General features: G+C 40.9%; 1 protein-coding gene across 23 annotated transcripts in view; it reads right to left on the bottom strand.

Moving 5' to 3' along the window:
* nbeaa (neurobeachin a) overlaps positions 1–15,948 on the bottom strand; it is a 110,944-nt gene extending 94,996 nt beyond the window's left edge. For 15 of the 23 annotated variants that reach the window (XM_074672555.1, XM_074672556.1, XM_074672554.1 and 12 more), the window contains exon 1: positions 15,379–15,947. In XM_074672555.1, coding sequence (XP_074528656.1) covers positions 15,379–15,693 — 315 coding nt within the window. In that variant the 5' untranslated portion in view covers positions 15,694–15,947. Of the gene's footprint in view, positions 1–15,378 lie in introns of all 23 variants that reach the window. The other 8 variants (XM_074672545.1, XM_074672535.1, XM_074672551.1 and 5 more) reach the window with 1 other exon arrangement.
* Between the last annotated feature and the right edge of the window lie 5,888 nt (positions 15,949–21,836).

Below are 21,836 nucleotides of genomic sequence, written 5' to 3' on the forward strand. Positions count from 1 at the left end.
CTGGCGAGGTGTTACAGTGCACCAGCTCACTGATTGCAGTGCAGGACACTTCTAGGGATGGATTCATTTGTTACATGGTTTGTTTATCTGCTTTGATTTTGATCACTTATTAATCTTTTCCACATCATTAAAATGTTGCAGTTTGAAAACATTCATTGTTACCTGCATGCGACATGAAAACCATCATTATTTAATCTAATATAATTAACAGGGTTGTCTAAGAGTATGGATCCTTCAGTCAAATATTTATGAAGATGCACAAGGTATGATGCTGTGCACTGCATTACTAAATGCAAAGCGATATATGCACTCAGTCTGTTTTATAAGACTGTATTTTTTCCTGTTGCATTATTTGTTGTTATGACTGAGTACAAGAATCAAATCCAGCACAATAAATTAGATTTACTGTTACAGCGACGTATAATGCTTGTGCTTGACATGCTATTCTAATGCAGCCAGGTGATTTAGCTATAAGCTACTCTCAGATAAGTTAATGTGAGTGTAGTGGTAAAAAATTAATGAGTTTTTGGTTTATTTTGGATTCAGGAGTGGAAAGTGTGTGTGTGATATGTTTCAAACACAGGTATTGTGTAAAACAAATATTACAGAAGATAGAAACGGAAATGTAGCTGACAATCAGTCACACATCATATGGTTACTACTAGGGCTGCACGGTACTGGAAAAAACTGACATTGCGATTTTTTGGGGGGTTGCGATATATTGCGATATATGTTGTGATATATATTGCGATATTACAAAAAATAATAATTTTCACCAGATGACTTGAATAGCTCTGTTTGGAAAGAATTTGGTTGACTCACAATGACACTATTGTATTCCTATGATACCATTTAATCCAGGCTAAGGGGGTTTATCTGTGAATGATGAAGATTGCTGTATATGAAAGGGATCCAGGCATCTTAACTTCTTATTAACAACAAAGACTGTGAAAAGAGAGGAAAAAGAATAATCACTAGGAACTGGTACCTTTCACATTTGGCCGGTATCTGGTCAACGGTACCAATTTTCAGTACTTTTTTGTGTGTATGACGTAAAAAATATCAATTTGTTTAATGATAAAATATATTTATTTATTTTCGATATAACAGATTTATTCTTCAATGTATAACCTTGCAATGCTGTGTTCATATCCAGCCTACTCTTCTACTCCTTCACAGTCACAAGGATGCATTTAGGTTGATCATTTATTTTGATGGGGTTTTTTTTGTTTTTTAGCTATTTCTAATTTCATGACTATAGAGTCCTGCTGTTTTCTATCTACTTTTTATTCTACCCCAATTCAATATTTCTGCACAAAAAACCTTGGAAATACACTTGACTCTTGTTTCCCCTCACAGCTGTTACACAATTGCATGAGTGCTGGAAATTTTTTCAGTAAAAAAAAAAGAGGGGAAATCATTATCCCTGAAGACTTCAGAGTGCTCTTTGGTTTTCATTTACTGAAAAATGAATAAAAAGGGACCTTTATGAATTCAGTTCTGCTCTAGTTTGTTTTAGCACACGATATGGACCGTGTGCTGTGCTGTTGATGGTCCCTCAGTCTGTGGACCAGTCCACATCTGCTTAGGCCTAATAAACTATCTTCCTGTAAGTATTTGACAGGTAGCCATTAAATCTTTTACAGACTGGTGTGGCTATTAGAACTTAGCTCAAAGAAAACAGGCCAGACTTCTACCCTCAATAATAAAGTCACATGCTGTACACAAGCGTAACTCTATATCCTATCAATATCACTTTTGATGGATTTCAAGCATATCTCTCTAAACTCATCCTGGACAGATTCTTCCTTAAAGTCTGAGATAAAAACGCAACAACGGGTGAGCTCATTTGATTTAGAGGCTGAAGTCTGTGCTCACTGAATGTTATTACTGAATAAAGCCACAGAGCTGCAGATCAGGATTCTGTTCTTATTTCCCTCGCTGACATGGCCCAGAGCACACACACCTTACTTTATTGTGTGCTAGCCAGGCAGTATCACATCCACATAAAAAGGAGAGAACACAATAAAAGGAGCATATTGTGCCTCTGTCTGGTCTATTTAACTAGTTCTCTTTGGAGTGTACAAAATATTACTGAGGCCTTTCTCCTATCAAGCTGTGCTGTCTTATGAAATATCTGACTGAAACACTCTTTAAGCCTCCCCTTCATCTGCTGCTCACTGTCATTACTGAATTGGATTTATTAGATGACTTTAGATGGATTGTAGCTCTCATCTGTATTCACAAGTCAAAGTCGGATTCATGGAGAGAACGTGCAGCCCTGATTAACTCTTCACTCGGTGCAGAATACAAATGGAAGTAATGAGAACGTGACCATGGGATTTTTTTTTCTGACCAACCAGTCTGATGCTGTGTTAAATGAGTTCTTTAGATAATCTATTTGGGTTTGAGAGGATGTGGAGGCAGATGCTGGATGTAAGGTTTAAAATCAAATTAGGAGTAGTTCTTAAAAACTAAAATTAAACTTAGACAAACACACACACACACACACACACACACACACACACACACACACACACACACACACACACACACACACACACACACACACACACACACACACAAGAGTTTGTTATAATCAACCTTAGGCGACTGCAGCGTTCAGTATGATGAATAGCTACACAGCTATACTTCAGAGTAAAATAGATGTGTGCGCGCGTGTGTGTGTGTGTGTGTGTGCGTGTGTGTGTGTGTGTGTGTGTGTGTGTGTGGAGCCAAGGGAAAAAGAGTGAAGTAGGCCAGCATGAATATAAAATCACCCCTGCCAGGCAGTGATGTGGGCTACAAGAAGGAAAGGAGCAGTATGTGTATTTTTTATTTTGTGTGTGCGCATGTGTGTGTCAGCATGCACAGAGAATTTGTGCAGCTGAAGATGTAGGAGACTAAAGCAAATGTTCGCAGGAACACTCGTTTATCATCTCTCCGTGATGTAGAAAGTGCACACACACACACACACACACCTACAGCAGCGCACAAAGATCAGGTAATTCTAACAAAGCAGCTTGTTACAGTGTAAAGATTAGCGTGTTGCAGGGGTGCCAGACACCCACACAAAGCAATAAAACCATGTGTCTTCTGGGTCCTTTTGATCTGAATATGCTATATGACGATTCCACAGAAATAACAACACCCTACCAACCCCACCCTACAGACGGTTCCAAAATTTTACAAAGAAAAACACAAAAGAGCCAGACACAATAGCATGAAGCAGGCAGACACAATAGCAAAGACACGAAGAGAGAGTAAGAAAATAATACATTATAAGAGTTATCTAAAAACATAGGATTGTGTCACCTTAATGAAAATGCCCAAGCACAGTTGAATCAGGAGACAATTGAAAAAGATATAATGGAAAAATAGCATTGCATTAATATTACAAGTATTTTAATATTCACCACAAAACCTGTTAAGAGAGGGAGGTTCTGTTTCTTAAACATGTGATAGAATAATTTATTACCATCTTTATATCAAAGGATTTGGTTTACGGATTTGGGGGCTTGTACTTATTAATTTTGAATAAATGATATCCATTGTGTAACAGCTACTTATTATGAAAGAAGAAAATATATTTTAAATGAAGAAATTCTTGTGTAAGCATCTGACACACAAAGGCCAGACAAAGACCTACATGCATCTGCATACAACAGGACCCCATGCAATGCATTAATAGTTAAACGTCAGAGCAAGCTGAGGCTTTAAGGCCTTGCTCAAGGTTTACTCAGGACTTAAATCTTACTTAAATCTAGGGCTGCAGCTATCAAATATTTTTTTATTAGAGTATTCTACTGAAAATCCCATCGATTAATCGAGTAATCGGATAAAATACATTTTTGTTTAGTTAAAGAGCAGTTATTTTTCAAATGAAATTTTTTCTCTTTAAGAAATAGAATTTTCTGATACAGCATGTCAATAAGAGCACTTGCTTTGGTAGCTCCAAAATTTGTAAACACACTTTGACACATTTTTTGTGCCTGTACATCTCATCTAATGTTGCAGACCCAAATGGCACCTGTTTCGTAGAATGACCCATTAGTCTCCTAACTCCAGAAAAGAAGCTAGATTTGTTGCTGGTTGCTATTTTGTATAAGAAGTAGCTTGAGGGGTCTAAAAACTCTCTTAATATGGCCTCAGCTCTATTTGAAATACCACTCTTTGATCTTTTTTTAAATTAAACGATTCCTCGAGGCGAAGAAAATTACTCGAGCAATTTTTGTAATCGAGTCCCTCGAATCATTCGAGGAATCGTTTCAGCTCTACTTAAATCTCAGCAAGATATTTTTCTTATTTCTAGTCAAACACATATTACTGGTCAATAAATCCACATTGACCGGCCAAGGACAGAGAAACACCTTGTTTTACATTACTGCAAACAAAAAGCCCAAACGTGTCTAGTTTCTTGAATCACTACTATTTACAAGCAATCAAGGCCTTTTTCTGGGCCTGTAATACGTTGAGTAGTGATGGACCGATTATCATCGTAGATATTTGGTAATTATAGGCAGATCGGCTTATTTCTTTAGTCCCACGGCTGATATGAAACAAATTTAAGACTGTGTTATTTTGGCTCTGATGCAGCCATGCCTCTCTGTCTGCAGCATCAACCCACTCACTGTACCATCTGATTGGTTACACGCAGAGACATTTTTTGGAAAACTACTTTCTGCAGAAAACTTTCAGGAGCTATTTATTCATTCAAGTTTTCATTTAACTTAAGAAGATATGCTACTGAGCCTGGGGGCTGTTAAAATTTCTTGGAAAATTTGCAGAAGCCTGCGCAAGGTGAAGGCTCCAAACCTATGTATTCACATGGAGGGAGCTGAGAGGGTTCACCGACTTTGAGGGCTCGTCATTTGAAAACCAGGTCAGAAATGTCAAAGTCCTGCACATCTTTTGTAAAGAAGGGTCCAGTCTGTCTTGTGAGCAAATTTCAAGCCGATACCACTTGTGGTTTTGGAGGAGATAATTTTTGCAGAAAGGGTAAAAATGTAGCGACATTTTAAAACATACGCTTAAAGGTAGGGCTGCACGATATGACCAAAAACCAACATCTCCATATTTCTAGGCTATATCATGACACACAATATGTATCTTGATAATTTGATTTCTCCTCTAAATCACTAAATTAATGTTAAATTCAACCCTTTGGTGCATAAAATGGCATCAGTATTGTAATTCAAGCAGACCCTTCATTTTGATTTTTAAAACCACCACAATAAACATCTCACTACAACATTCACATTTCTGCCCCCCCCATCGATGACGTTCGTTGCCGCCCCCCAAGGCTGTAAACCTAGGGAAAACACTGATACTTAATTCATCTACTCTTGTAAAAGATCACAGGAAGTTATGAAAGATTTCTGGACATCTGATGACTTTGTCTGCATCAGTACAAACCAGATTATAGCTGCACTTGTACAAAAGACTCTGAAATCCAAAATAAGATCCAGTGTGTTACAACAAGAATTTTGAGCCTTAAAAAGACGCTAGCTCCTGCAATACTGAGCAATATGATCTATTTCTTCCACTTTCTGCAGAAAATAAAAGAAGTAGCCCAGAAATACACGAAATAGTGACATCTCCAATCCTTTTTCAACATCCTTCTTATTTCTCTCAACTCAACATTCCACGCTTACAAAAGCACAGAGCAGTGGGTGAAAAGATACCTGAATGAAAAGGAAAAAAAAACAGTCCTTCTCCAGGATTTCTCATCCAGGATTGTTGCAGAGATGAACAAAAAAGAAACTGGAAAGGGAATGACACTGCAGACAGCTCCATTACGTCCACACAATGGGGATCATCCAAATTCATCCACCAGCTTCACTCAACCGCGGTGTCAGGGAGGGGCAAGGTTGCACCGGAGGGGTTAGGGAGATGGATGTTCTCAGAAAGGATCATGAAAGAGAGATAAAGGAAGCCTGGGAGAAGGTGTTGTTAAGTAAAGGATGGGACATTTTTATTCTGTGCTCTCCAGAATCCAAAATCTGACATGGCTTATCCCACCAGCGTTTGGAAATTGTGGCCAAATAAGGATGAGGAGGAATTTGTAAAAGGAGCTGAAATGAAACACTATAAGACATGGAGGGGTGAATGGTTTTAGCCTGGATGCTTAACACTTCCTGCAAGACAAAAATCCTGTTCTAATTTAAGCCAGAAAGACTGAAAAAAAGCGTGAGAGAACCAGCTTTACACCTCGAAAAAGATTCATTTAGCCCCAAAGAGGATAATTATGGAGATGCCTGCTAGTAAGAGGATTTTGTTTGTCGTTAAAGATACGACTTGAGATTCAGATTTTAAATTACCCGATTTTCTTTCCCTGGATATTTCTCCCTAAATTGATAATGGTTCTGTTATTTTCCAGCATGCTCCAGAGCAAAGAAGCTCCAACTGCAGCCCTCGCTTACACACAGGGACACCAACCCCACTAACAAGCTAGCCAAGGCTATTCCCACTTTGTGACAAGTGACTGATGATGAAAAACAGCCAATTAAAACTCAAAGTGTCACGGTATCTCTAACAGGCAAAAGTGTGCGAGCGCTTTGGTCACTCAGGTCTGTGAATTCCCCCTTCCCTCTCTATTCTCAAAAAGGATAGAGGAGGGAAGTGATAGAGGCAGTGTGATGAGGCTTCACAGGGTGCCCAGAAACTCATCAGAGCCCCACAGGACACTGAAGACCTGGACAGAGGTTATATTCAAGAAGAAAAAGAGCACCTGAACCTGATGGAGGAGCACACTTCTCAATTTGTCCCTCTGAAACCTCAAAATCCCTCTCATTACTCATCTCCCTTTAGTTTACCATTTTCTGCCTCTTCTTCCTATGAAACTGAGCATCCTCCCTTCATCCTCCTCCCTTCGTCATCCTCCTTCACCTCTCCCACTTTCTCCACCCAGCTGTGTGACAGATCGCAAAGTCATTCCTGACCTTGCAGTGGAAGCCACACCCTCTGTCCTCCACCTCTTCAACAGCACTGATGTGTGTTAGTATGTGTGTGTGTGTGTGTGTGTGTGTGTGTGTGTGTGTGTGTGTGTGTGTGTGTGTGTGTGTGTGTGTGTGATGAGGAAACAGAAACAGGCTTTGACTGGTTGTGTGTCCATGCAGTTCACAAGCAGGTTACCACATACCAAAACATTTGGACTGTTCTTTCTGTTTTTTTTGCTCCGGCTCAGTTGTCACTGTTAGCTAACTGGCTGTAGCCTGGAGGTACAAACTGACTCACTGCAGTATTATGGCGGCTAATCTAATCCCAAAAATAACCCCCAGCATCAGCTCGCAGAGGCCAGCAGAACACTTGCCGAGGACAAACACAGTGTTCATCCTCTTTCTGAGACATTTTGGTGTTACATTTCAGAGCTTTTACAGACACTTCACTTTACTACAGCATTAGCCTGGGGCTAATGTTCATGCTAATGTTACCCTCATGAAGACAGGATACATTTGCAATTCTGCTGTACAAAACTTTATTTAGTATTCAGCTAAAATACAGCAACAAGAGCTCAAATGAAAGTGGACTCACACATTAGTGATGACAGGAAAAAGACCCCAATTATGTTGTTTTCTGACCTTTTTAGGTTGCTTTCTTTCGTGTTCTTACAGAGCTGTGTTAATCGCTTGTTTATGATCGGTCATTAAATCAATGCTTTGTAGTCACAGTGTTAGTTCCCAGTGGATGGTTGCTGTTATAATGAACAGGCTGTTGAGAGGGATGCAGCTCTAACCACAATCTTTGGAGGACTAACTGTAATCATACAACACAAACACAATGAGTATGTTTCTTATTTCAAGGCAAAAATCTTATAAGTCTTGATCCGTCAGTACACCTTCACATTGCATACTGAGGTGAGCATCATATTGTAATTACTAATATCGGGAAACACACACACTCAACCTGGTTTGAAGTTTGTAAGGTGCTGAAGTAATGGAGTTTGAATGTGGAAGGAGGACATCCACGAACACTCCAAATAATGCTGCAACTTGGTTTTACCGAACACCAGCTTTAAGTTACCTTCACACAGGCCCTACCCAGGTCAGTCCAACACGGCATGCCAATTCCCGGAATGGATCAAAGAGTAAAGTACGGCTGTAATTAATGAATCACAGAAGAATACTTGTAGTCGTCATTTCCAGTAAATGCGAATCGGCAGTGTTTTAGTGAACTAACAGAAGTATCCAATATGAGACACAGCATTAGCAGGGCTCACAGGTGCGCTGTGGGTACCAGAAGCTCAAAACAAGAGTCAATAGCAACAGAAGAATAAGCTTTTCGGCACTGCCAATGAAAAGATTTAGGAAATTTGCATAGGCACAACCCCAAGTACTCAGCTCATCCCACAAATGCATGTTTCTCACAAACATGGCACCGTTTCAAAGGGAAATAGACAGGCTTTCTTATGGTACAGAACTTATTGCCAATAAGCATTGTTATACCAAGAAAAATCTATTGGACACAAATTGCCCTACATTTTGTGCTAAGTTTATATGCAGTGATGAAGGTGTGGTTCCTAGACGGTAACTGCCATCCCATGTTACTTTACAATCAGTGTTTTAAATGACTACACTCATCATAGTCAGTAAGGATGGGAAATGACTCACTGATCTGGATTTAAACTTTTGAGAGCAATGTTGTGTCCATGCACAGCATGATAATGGAACAATGACATCAGTTTAGTTGTTGACAGTTACATTTATCAGTAAACAATCTTAACATTGACTTGTGTTAGAGTCCGTTAATTGTTTCGGCCCTGGCAGTAGGTATAAAAAAAACCAACTTGGTTAGTTTTAACTAAGACAATAGTTAGATTACAATAATGCACATTATTTTTCAGGCGACTTTTTAATTGGAATTTTTAAAAAAACCCACTCATAAGTGTAAGAAAATTAACTGATGCATGGAAAATCAAGAAATATGTTTTTCCTGAATTTGTCACAATGATTTGAGCAGATAAAAAGAAAAACCTCAATGCTAATACTTTGGTAGCATTGCCATTACTAAAATTAGTCAGGTCACTTTGTTGTTTGTTTGTTTTAAATGGAAAAAAAAAGCACAGAAAAAAAAAGACAAGCATAGCCAAGAAGAAAGAAGGCAGTAAAGTTTCACAATTCTGTAACTAAGAACACTGACATCTTCAAAATTGAGCAAGTCCATGAGGTTTTCGAGATACAGGGGACAGTGGGGTTGAGGAACTGATTCATGGAGAAAAAGTTGTCAACATTGATGAGGAACAACAGTTAATGATGTGATTAGTGACAAACTTTTCAATGAGTCACAGCTAATAGTGCTACATTTACTGTGACTACAGCTCAAAAAAAAGGAAAACTGAGGAATTATAATTATTTTTAATTCAATAAAGTCCATTCCCAATTAACACTGAGCAGGTTGTTGTAGTGAAGAAATAAACGTAAGACAAGTTCTGCTCATCCAGTCAAGTTTCTAATCCACACAGCATCCTGCTCTCTATAAATAATGCTTTTGTTACACGGAGCTCTTGGGCAAAAACTAGTACAACTTGTCTTCATATTTCCTGTGAGATCAGCAAAAAAACAACAATGACCATACAAAAAATACATTCAAGTCAACTTTGGGTAAAGACGGACACAAAAACCTAAGAACATAAAAGTAAGTTCATGGTGGAGACATCAGCCACATTTCTTTTTGCATAATAGCAGTTATTGGTGAGGCTGCCCTACTTACAGCTGCTGAGGCTGGTATTTCAGTACATTCTGTACAGCCTGTTGTCTTAACCGTAGTCTTATTAGTCAATGACGGTAATACCAAGCAGAACCTTTCATTATGTGCTTTGCTACTGTACAACCCAGCAGACAAGGAGCTGGGTAAAGAACACTATGCTTCATCTCCGACTACTAAAGAAGACTGAAAAGAATGAGCATTGAAACTGCTTTGTTAAAAGGGTGTCATGTCATATGGTTAACGCTTCTATGCATATTAACAAGACAACACTTCTCATTGAGAAAATGTAAGTCTGTTAGTTTGATGTTTGTTAAAAGAGTCATGGCCAGGCTGTGCAAGGCCACAATGACGCATTGTTATTTGTCAGCACAGCCCTGCAAGCAGATTACAGAGCTGCAGGCTAATAGTTAGCCTCTGCTCCGATCCAGCAGCCACAGGGCAAACCCAGAGAACAGTTCAATCAAACTGAATTTTTTAACTGGCATTTTAAAACCACCACAGGGCAAAACAGTATTCCACATTACATGCTCTGAAACTGGGTGACCAAGTCCTTTAAAACCCATGCAGTATACAGTAATGTCACCCCGGGCAGACACTGGGGTCAAGTAGTACTGAAATCATCACAAAACAAAAAAATCGTATCTCTTTAAATACTACCGTGTTTATTTTATCTTACTTTCTTTACTTATTTGGTTATTTTCCCTTCAGCTAAGAAAATCCTCACTGAGATGCTACGGTGTGTTTTCATGCATTTTGAATGCTCTTTATGCATGTTAAACTTAGTGTGTTGTGCTACCTCTGACTCCGTCGGCTGTGAGCTCAGTATCAGGTGACCTTGTGGAGTGTGGACAAGAATAATGAGGATTTTGCAAACAGAGACTCAGTGGGAGGACTAAGGAGGCTCAGGTGGGGATTGACATTGCCAGAAGATATTACTTCCCACCAAGAAGGAAGCTAAAGGTGAAAATGAAAAGCAGTGTCACGAAGCATTTTCTATGCCAGACAAACGCACCGTTTTGATCCCAAAAAAGCAGCGTTACAACAAGATAGAGCAGTCCAAAAATAAGCACATCTGCTGCTGTACTGAGGCAAAAGTGACAGCACTGTCTGTATTTGAAAAATACCTCTGGATTCTTCAAATAAAGAACAGATATGACAGTGCACTTCAGATAGATCATATGTCAAACCTTTTCCCTCTGTCAACAAAAACTCCTCCTCACTTCTTATTCCCAAAAATCCAGCTCACAACATGTCAAACCTGATAATCACTGCCTGGAGTGGAGAGCGGCCCACCCAGGTAATAGAAAAATCTGAGATTTTCAATCAAAAAGAGTTTGAAAAATGAAAGAAAAAGACTCTGCTCTCTATACGGATAAAAACACAGTAAATCGTCTTCCATCAGGCGACATTTTACCTTTGGGCCAATCATACAGCATGCTAAGGGCTGTTTTAAATACTACATTCTGATTGGTTAAAACCCTATGAGAACCATGATTGTTCTCAATTTAAATAAAAGCAACGGCAGAGACAACCTGATCATACATATCACATCAAAATGATCTGGGGTTAGGAGTCTGGCACATTTCCCCACTGCCGGTTGACACTGTGGCAAAAAATGGTTGTTTCTTTTTCAGGCTGGTCTTAAAGATCTTGGGATAATAACAGTTACCAGGGACAGATGTGAGAGCAGTTTGATGAGCTACAGGGCTCTAATTATCTCAGATATGCAGATGTGAGGCAAGACCACGTCCTGCAATCCAGGCATCAGCAGCTGAGCTGATTAGTGTATCTTGAAAGAAGATTGCTGTATTGTAAATTAGGGATGTCTCGATCAGGTATTTTTCCCCTGAGTCCCAGTCTGAGTCATCTGATTTTGAGTATCTGATGATACCAAGTCAGGATCTGATACTTATGTTCCGATAAATCTAGGAATGCACAATATTGGATTTTTGCCGATATCCGATACATCGAAACCCCTTTTGGCCGATACCGATAACAAAAATCAAAAGTTTGTTTGTTTTTTTCACTGTAAAGAAAGCTAAGTCTATCCTGTACTGGAATTTATGTTACTCTTATTGTGACGGTCTCATTTGTTTAAGAAACACACATAAAACAAGACAAAAAACGTTTGATTTTACCATAAATAAGAAATGTATTATTTTTTCAAACTCAAGACATTCAGTATTGAAATACAGAAAAATAATTTCTTTAGATCACATGAACTTTAAATGTACAATGCATTTTTAAACATAACCAAGTTGCATTTGATTATTTTAGAGCTACTGTAACAACCTGGTGACAGACACAGAGCTCTGCAGTGCAAATAAATGAAGTGCTACATTTTATCCAAGGAGCTTATTTTTCAGATGGAAAATAATAATAATCCTAACTGAATAGCACCTTATCAGCTGTGCATATCAGCAGAAATTTTCATATCTGCAGATACCGATAAACGTGTTTTTAAGCTTTTATCAGCCGATACCGATATTGAGCCGATAATATCGTGCATCCCTTATATTTATGCCATAAAGTGTCCCATCCTGCAGTCTATGACGCAACATTATCTGGTTGATTTCAAACCCCAACATGTATAGCAGTCTACATGCTAGAAATACATCCATGCCTAGTGGACATACTGTATAAAGAGCAAATTAACTCCAGGAAAAAGAAAAAGTAAATGGGGTTTCTTCCATCACTGTCAGTCCAATCACTGAATCCTTCCATAGGAACAATGTAAGTCGCTTGCTTTGGCCTTCACACCAGCCAATTCTCAACCCAACTGGGAAATTCTGAAGCATTTAGACCAACATGCTTACAACTACTTTCTAAAAGACCCACCTCTTATTTTATCTTTTGCTGAAAGTTACTGTCATATATTCTCTCAGACTTGTACAGTCTGTAACAATAGGGATCACTGACTCATGACAGCACACTGTAAACCAAGCTTATTCACCATTCAACATTCTCTACCAGTCTCTTCTCAGTTACGTCAATGTTATGTTGCTTGTTGTGCTTAACACAAGCCTTAAATTATCAACACATTAATATGAGATGGATGGATCCGTGGACAAAGAGTGAGTGTAAGAGAGATACAGAGCAGTGCTAATGCAGAAGTCCGGAAGTGGAAAGCAACACCAGGTGGTCGAGCGTCTGGAGGCAGGCAGTCAAATAGCAGTGTTGCCTTGACAACTGTGATGCCTTGTTGATGATAATAGCCGTGCACCTCGCAGCCAGCAGCACAAATACACAACGCATGTGTATATGTGTGTGTGCTGAGGTAATCTTTCTGCATGTAAAAAAAACACTTTCCTTATTGGATAGAAACAGCAACAAAGACCAAGGTTTATCACCACTCTGTTTTTGTTTCTCACCCTATCAGCATCAGTCCAGCTGGATTTCTGCCCCAAGTTGATTTTATAATGTTTTCTCTTTTCTGTTCAACTCTTTCTTTCAAGAGACACTACAGTTCACTCGCCAGCATCACACCGTATACAATGAGGGGCATATCTGATTCAGCCGACAAGCCATCTGTTCTCCCGAGCCGCAGAGGGATCTGATCAATACGGCCACGGTGGACGGAGAACTGTGGCCACTGTGGTCTCCCACATTGACTGGAATAATGGATCAGCTTTTGGGTCACACTGGACTCATTGTACCAGCAGCATGACCACTGAGGTTCCTGCCTCCACACCTCTTTGTTTCAACTCTTTTAATTAAGAAGCTGGGCAGCAGAATTCCCTAACAGGCTTAGCTATTGGCAGCCTTGCAACCAGAACTGATTCTTCAATTCAGGATTTAGCCAGTAAAGCTCAGTATGGCTAACACACACTGTTTTAATTTGTCTGGGTGTTGGGCCTCTGTGTGTTAATGCATTAGAGCAGCATTCACAATAAAAGCGGGGGTCTTACTGCAGGTATTTATGTAAAAAAAACAAAAAACAGAGCACATTTCAGTTGGATGCTCTGATGAGCTTTCACTGAGTCCTTTCCTCTTCCGCTGCATCAGCTGGTGATTTCAGAGCACATAGCCACTGCAGCATCCTACCACCTCATCCTCCTCCTCCTCCACTCTCTCTTCTCCTCCCCCACCCTCCCTCAACCCCCCTCTCCTCCTCCTTCTTCTCTTCTCCACCTGCTTTTAAATGCATGGCGTTGCCCTGCCTGGCCAGTCTATGCAGGCAACATCGTTCCCCTCAGCCTCTCCAGGGTGAAGGAGGAGGAGGAGGAGGCCGTGGAGCAGGATGGATGGTTATCAGCCTGTGCAGCTAAATGGGGGGGGTGTTGGAAAGGGAAAGGAGACAAGGTCGGAGTGAGCCAGCAAATGCAACCCCCTGTTCTTCCCTGTAGAAACAATAATCGATTGGGAGATGAGAGGCGACCTGAATCGGGATAGCTCACTAGTCAGACTAGGAGGAAAATGGTTTAGTCCGGCTGTTGGCTGTCCTGCTCCGAGCATCCAGGGAGTAAACAGGCCGCAGGCTACATGTAAGCCTAAAATGAATCAACATACAGAAAGAATTGCACTGAAATCAGGTTATCTATCTGCAGTATTCTAGTCCTTCCTCAAAATGATGATCAGTGCCCCCCTTTTAATGGCACATCTCATGCAGCACACGCCATCGCCTGATGCATGGAGGAGGGAAAACAGGCTGGCAGCATCCAGCACACACACACATACACTACACACACGCACACATACACACACGTCCTATATTTCACCTAACACACAAGTCTTCAGAACCTACGTCTGCTGTACATTTTGCTCATCTGTTTCGTAACGGTAAACACCAGCCATGTCAGCCCCCCCTCCCCTCCCCAGCTGGATTAAATCCTCGGATGTGTTGGGTAGGCCCAGCATCACCGACACAAGCTCCGGTATGAAGGGTAAAGATGGAAAAGAGGGAGGGGGGCAACATACATGTGATCTATAATTAAATTAACCACAGCAATAAGAAACACCAGGATAACCGTTTCACTGCTACCTATACATCAGTGATTTGCGCACATGATGCAGGGCCCTGACTCCAACAATAGGCCTATGCATAATTTTGAGCCATTCTCATACACGCACATATGTCGATGGATAGCATAATGCTAGTCGGCCTTTGTCCGTGTTTCACTCATGTTGTTTCAGGGCTCGATAAACGTGCATTTCTGCAGGATTCTGCTCCTTAGACAAATCCAAAATAGAGTTTAAATGTTTGTTGTGCACAACATTGTGGCTAATCGCCGTTTGTTCCATACTGCCTTTGCATCACTTCAGGGTACATATCGGGGTCAGGAGAATAGCCTGCTTAGAATTCACTCTCATCTACCAGCATTCAGGTTTACTGCAATCGGTTTCTCCTTGTTGCACCACAAACGGGTCATTTAGTCAACAATGGCTGGTGATTAAAGCCTTTATGCCTTGGTGGGGTCACATGCTTCATTCAGCTCCTGTAGGGTTTACAATAATACAACCCCAGCCAATTTATTACCCAACATACAGCCTCAAGACTGCTCACTTTATCTGCAGAAATAGAAAAACCCTTCATCCTGCGAACAAACAAATGACATCATCCTCTAAAAGCCACACAACCATGGGAGTGAAGCATCGTAAATAAAACATAGCGGGTTTAGAGGCTGTGATTCCCTGGCTGCCTTTCTGTGTTTTCTTCATGCTGTTTCCACTTACCAGGTTCAGCACAGTCTCCACAATATCCCTGTTGCTAACCTCCCCGACCTGGATCAGGCCCACCAACACGGCAAATTTCATCTGGATATTCCGTATCGGGACAGCGGGGTTGATCACCCCGGCCGGGAGGACCATAGAACCGGCTGAAGACACCATCCTTTCCCCGGTAGCGCCGGAGCCAGCGCCCGCGGCGACCTGCTGCTGCTGCGGCGTCGGCGGGTGCTGCGCGGAGGAGCCCTGCGGGGGATGGGAATCTGTGTCCGAGAGCGAAGAAGCAGAGCCCGGTGGTGCTGAAACCGGCTTCTCGCTCGACATTTCCCCTCGTAAACAGGGAGGAGAGGAGCGTTCGCCGCTGTCTCTCACACCTGCTCTACAAGCTGCGTCTTCCGCCGCACAAAAACCATCCACTGCGCAGGAAAATCAAGCGTCAGTACCGTTTCAAAAATCCTTAAAACTCGCCCTATCCTCCAGAAAATGTGTAGGGATTCATAAGGCTGGCTAAAAGGGATGGAAGCTTGACAGAATGGTAGCCTACGCTTCTCTCTCTCTCTCCTCTCTTTCTGTATCTCGCACTCTCTCTCTCTCTCATTGGCAGGTTGCAGTCAGTGCGGTCGTGGAGGAGAGAACGCCATGTTGACGCCCCCTGTCTGCGGCAGCGCGCTGTAGCCGCGCATGCGCACTGGAAATGGGTTTTCTGGTAGGGTGCTGAAGCAGAAAAACATGAAGCCATTCATGCATGGGTTCAACTTATCCAGAGCACAGCATCACTTCATTTTGATACTGTGCTTGTGATTTTTGATATATAAATACTCTGGAAATGTAAATATGACTACTGGAGTGGTACTGGGATTGAGATAAAAAAGCAGATATAATTTTATAAAGTGGCCTTTTTGCAGGTATAGTAGAGGAGAAATCTGGTGAAGTTAAAGCAGTTTAAGCTTTTAATGTTAGGAGACCCCCTTCTGTCACACTTACCACTGTGTTTTATTTAACTTTTCTATTTCCTCATTGAAGCCCTGTGATTGACTGGCAACCAGTTCAGGGTGAACTGGATAAGCAGTTTGGAAAATAAATGAATTAAAGAATTTCCTCATTCAACATCACTTAAGTGCTTTTTTGACATCTCCCCCACTGTCAACATGGATTTTTCTCACTTTACACCTTTATCCACTGTGCCCTAACTTTTCAACTCCTGCTGCTGTGTTCACTCTTATATACAACTCCTTATCTCCTCTTTTTCATCTTCTTGCCTTCTGTTTCACAAAGCATCTTTTCCAACTTCTTACGAGCTGTTATGTTGATTACTTTGAAACAATGTTGTATGCATTGATATGGCAGGGTTTTGTGGTTTGGGAGCTTATGGCAAACCCCAGAGGCACACATGCACATTTGGTACATGAGTGGTTTCTTAATACTGGAATTTAAAAGTAGCTGTACAAATTTAGCCTCATGGTGCAAACATTTGGGTATATTTACGCAAATGGCAAGTCTTCCACATGTGCTAAGCGTGGGAGGCTAAAACTGCACTAGATCTGTTTAAGTACTCTTTATAAATTGCTAAACTTGGACTGTTTTTTCATCACAGTCATCAAATCTTTCACAATGAAAGATAAGTATGTCAGGTTAAAACATAATCTTTAAGCTAATGCAAAACAAAAGAAGTCTACATCAACACTGGCAGTACCACTTCAAATCATTGAAGGGTTTAGAAGGGAAGGTGCAAAATCTTTGTTAGCTAGCTTACAGTTGTATAGCCTAGGAATTTATCAAGTGCTAACATGAGGCATCTATATTGGCTCTGCATAGCTTATGAGTTACCAGTTGTTAGTAATGTTAGCTAACAGTTGTGTTAGCTCATGTTTAAAGGAAACAGTTGGGTGCTAGCTAAGCTGTGAGATGCTAAATTTGGATGTTTAATAAGCTATTTCATTATCAACTTCAAATCTGACCATTACATTAGCAAGACATAGTTTTAGTAATGGAAGCTGTTGGCTAAAATTATTTTTTTTGAAGGTCTTTGTTGTCCTTTGAATTCTAAAATCTAAGAAGTAGAGTTGCTAATTAATAAAGTAGTCAAGGGAAAGGGATGTTTCAGACTACAGACCTCAGATGAGCTAAGAACCTGGAAAACATGCATCTAAAATAGTGTTTGAGCTTCCTCAGAATTATCCACTCTTAAGGTTTTCTTTGTATAAAAACACTCTACTGAGTGTATACACTCCTACACAGCCACAGTTACTAAGGTTGGCTGTAAAAACAGTGGCTACTTGTTCACTACCTGTATTATGCACATAAGCAATTTTCACACTCCATGTGGTCTTCCAACAGGGCTCATCTGCTGGGGGAGGATTTCCATTAGCAGGGCATCTATAAAGGCTGATTCGTCACTGGTGTGTGTGTGTGCCTGTGTGTGCCTGTGTCTGAGTGTATTTTCATAGAGGTAGTGATGGCAGTCTCTTCAATGTCATGTCCCTCATTTTTCTCAGGCTGCTGACCGTTGACAGGGGTGACAAGGTGTGGGGGTGACATGGGAGTGATATTTTCTGGCTCTGTGTGTGAGCATGTGGGTGTGATGCACGTGCATGTGTGCACGTGATACCATTAGGGACTTTTACAGATGAGTACAGGCCGTATTGGGTTTTTTCTCTCTCAGCCAAATCTTCACCTCAAGGGAAATGGAGACATTGCGTACATACATACGCGCGCACACACACACACACACACACACACACACACACACACACACACACACACACATCTTGTATCTGAGATGCACTTCACTCACACTGAGAGAAAAATTCTCAAACACATGCTACCTTGCTCTCAATTTTGCATGAACACACACACACACACACACACACACACACACACACACACACACACACACACACACTAACACACGCACACGCACACAATAGTAGGCCCACTTGCACACACATTCCCCTTTGTTTTCAGATAAAGGCTTGCTTCTGCAGCTTTGTCATGATTCGACAAAAGATTTCTGTAGCCAAAGGAGAGGTCTTAACAGGGATCTGGTTGGTGATTGGGTAAAAACCACTCACATTGTTCTCCCTCTCTCTCCCTCACTCATTCTCTTATCTCTCCTCTACCTAATCATCTCTTTCTATTCCTGCCTCACCTCCAGCGGAGGTGCATTACTTGCAGGCAGGCAGTCATTTAGCTCTCTGTTCCGGTGCACCTTTGTAGCGACATGTGAAGGTAGTGCCTGTGTCTTGTGTGGGCTGATGATCAGAGTGTTGGAGCTTCAGAGGGGTAGTAAGGCTCAGAGAGGATCAGGCAGTCAGGGAGAGCAGCAGAGGTGATGTCTGTCAGGGGGAGTTTGATCTCTGCATACAGGAGAAAATGCTGTTTGTTTTGTTGCCGGTTTTTGTCTAGTTGTGGGTAAATGTGGTTTGACAAGAAGCAGCTGTTGTTGCTTAAATAAGCGATAAATGAGTCCCGGTCAGGATGAAAAAGGTGCAATGGTTAAGATGTTCAAGGAGAAGAAAGAAGGTTAAAATTAAAATTTTCTTTTTTTATCTGCCTCAGATTTAATTTGCTTTCACAAACAACTGAAAACATATTTATGTACAACAGGCTGGCCTTAGACTATCATAAAAACAAAGGTAATAACTTCCTGAGATCACAGACAGATGTGAGTCATCATAAATATAAGTATGTTTTTTTTTCTGTGTGTGTGTGTGTGTGTGTGAATAATGGAGGAGAAGGACAGGAGATGAAAGATTACAGAGCTGGCACAATACAGCCACTTCCTGTCTGTTGTCATCTAATTCGACAATGAATCAATTTTAAATTACTTCAGCGAACAGATCAACGGATCATTTCCGCCAACATTTACTGACAATGAACTTTGGATTAAAACACCAAGGAGCTTAATTAATTAGAATTGAACGTTTTTTTTCCTACAGCCATTTTGCTTTTGCAATCAGTTTTCCAGTTTTCATGTTAACACTAATTTAAAATTCAACTACTAGACTGGTGTAAAAGGTAAGAAAACACTCAAACAAGATAAATAGTTGAGAAAAAAATATTTATCCCTGCTAAATATCACAGAATCTAAGGAAAAAATCTTTTAAAATGGCATCCTTGTACCAGCAGCCTTTAATTCTTCTTGCAGGTTAACATAGCAAGACCATGCATCTCTGTCTGACCAGTACATGTCTCAATAAGTATCTGAAAAATTCCAATATTTCTCCATTTCAAAACAATCCCTGTCTCAGTTTCAGCCAATTCAAATACCAAAACAATGCACCATTCCGGCAACACTAATTTGTCTGTATGTACATCAGATAATGCCAAGGCTGTTGCTGATTTAACCTACAATGATAAACCATTTATGCACCACAAATCAAAGTTCACTGGTTTGGATGCATATGTGTCAATCAATCATAGCGTACCATACTTAGCTCGCCCAGCTTATCAAAGTGACAAGATGTGATGCCAAACATCAGCAAGCAGGCTGTCATGCTGAAAGGAAAGGCAGGGTCCTCCATAGACCCTGGTGATTGCGCTAAGACTGCAAGGGAAGCTGAGCTTCCCCTAAAATGTCCCTAAAAAAGTGGTGATATGTACTGCTGTGTGTACATTTCATTGACAAAATATGCGCTAGAATTCCTTCGTCTTTTGTTCAGAATCAGCTACTTATCACAGGTAACTGGCTCCACCTCCTTCTCATTCATTCCCGCAGCGTCTCAGCGCTTTAACACAGTCCGACGCTCAGCGTCTTCTGACTTCAGCGGGGAAGTGTAGAGTGGTTGTTAAACTGTGGAAACTGGACGGTCATTGGATAAACGCTGGGCTTTGTCCCTCCCATTGGACGCTAAGCGTCTCTGGGAGTCTATGAGGCAGTGGGCTGGCCTGGACACTCGGCTTCTGCATGATGATTGGATGATCTGTCCGAGGCCGAATCCCATTTTGATTGACAGTGAAATGAGCCAGTCAGCGATCTTGAAGTATAACCCTCCACCGGAGCATCTTCTGAGTTTTATAGTTAGTTGTTTGGACTGATCCAGAGGTTTTATTGATCTCCAGCGAGTTTACCTTTCTTGAAAACGACAAGCCTTGTGTTTAAAGATTCTCTCTCTTTTCACCAATAAGCAGCTACAGCTACAGCTGCGGAGCTTCTCCCCCTGTCACTCACACTTACAGGCTGTTGTAGTGTCACGTAGCAGCTCCAGCGGCTAGCAAGCTGGCACAGAGGGTAGAATTAAGGTTTAAATAAATAAACAAATTTATGATGTAGGCCGGAAAAAAATGAGCTTCCCCTCCTTGACTGACCAGCAGCCGCCCTCGACCTGACTGCAGCTCCAGGAGGAGCACAACTCCATTCTTAAAGTATGAAGTAACAAATAAAATGTATTTTGCAGACACACATGTCTATTTCAAGTAGAGTGGCTAACATACAAAGCCAAATTAAAGTGAACACACTCAAATGGTGTGTGTAAGATGGCTGGTGCACTGCTGAAACCATGAGGTCATTCATGTGTCCCTATTTGGAGTATAACCTTAGCATGCCTGTGTTGGTTACTTACTGCTTTACAGCTTTTAAACAACTTCATCTCCTTTTTCTGGACCAAAGTTCCACCAAACTGTGCCACACTTCAAGATACCATCTGTCATCTGTGCTTGTTTGCTTGTTTATATGAATTTGGCAATAGACATGAACCAAGGCTACAGCATTACTTAGTGGTGGGTGGCCGCACTTAAGGTTAGACAACATTTTCCCAGCATTTCTGTCCTTTAGTAGAATAAAGTGTGTTTAACTGATGAATTCTGGCCGACTAGTGAGGGTGACGGCATTCTTTGCACCTGGGGCATGAAGAATACAGGAAAAAGTGTTTATTTACATGTTTTGCATATTTGCATTGTTTTTTCTTTTGTTTTTACTCTTATTTCTTTCTGTAGACCTGCAAAAAAAATAGACCGATGCACTCTCATAGTGCATTTCTACTTTCTATTAAAACAGGTGTAAAAGTCTCTCCCTAAAGGCAGGTATTCGTGCACTTATTTGTAGAACACAAGACTTATTAATAGACTAAAAGACTTCAAGTTTACACTTGAGGGCATTAAACAAGATTTTTATATTTTCTCCTTTGCTTAAATCCTCTGCAGCCGGGGGACTAAACACTTTCAACAAGCAGGTCACATTCCCTGTCGCATTCACTCAGTTACTTTAATACTAGAGGAATTGCGGAGGACAATCGTCAGAGGACACCACAAAGAGGCTTACAGGAGTTTTTAAAGATAAAGGAGTGCTCATGTATCAGTCCAAAGAAAAAAAGCAAATTCTGGAAAAAAACATTATCCTGCTCAAAAACCCACAACCTGAAAAATGGGCATTATGTTTTAAGGATTACAGATTCAGTGGGTTAAGGAGATTAGGGAATCTTTGCTCTTATGAATCCCTTTCAAATGCCCTGTGGATGAACTGTGAAATG

Source organism: Halichoeres trimaculatus, unplaced genomic scaffold, assembly GCF_033239565.1.
Source record: "Halichoeres trimaculatus isolate MK-OKI-2021-1 unplaced genomic scaffold, fHalTri1.1 fHalTri1_scaffold_6, whole genome shotgun sequence".
Taxonomy (NCBI): Eukaryota; Metazoa; Chordata; class Actinopteri; order Labriformes; family Labridae; genus Halichoeres; species Halichoeres trimaculatus.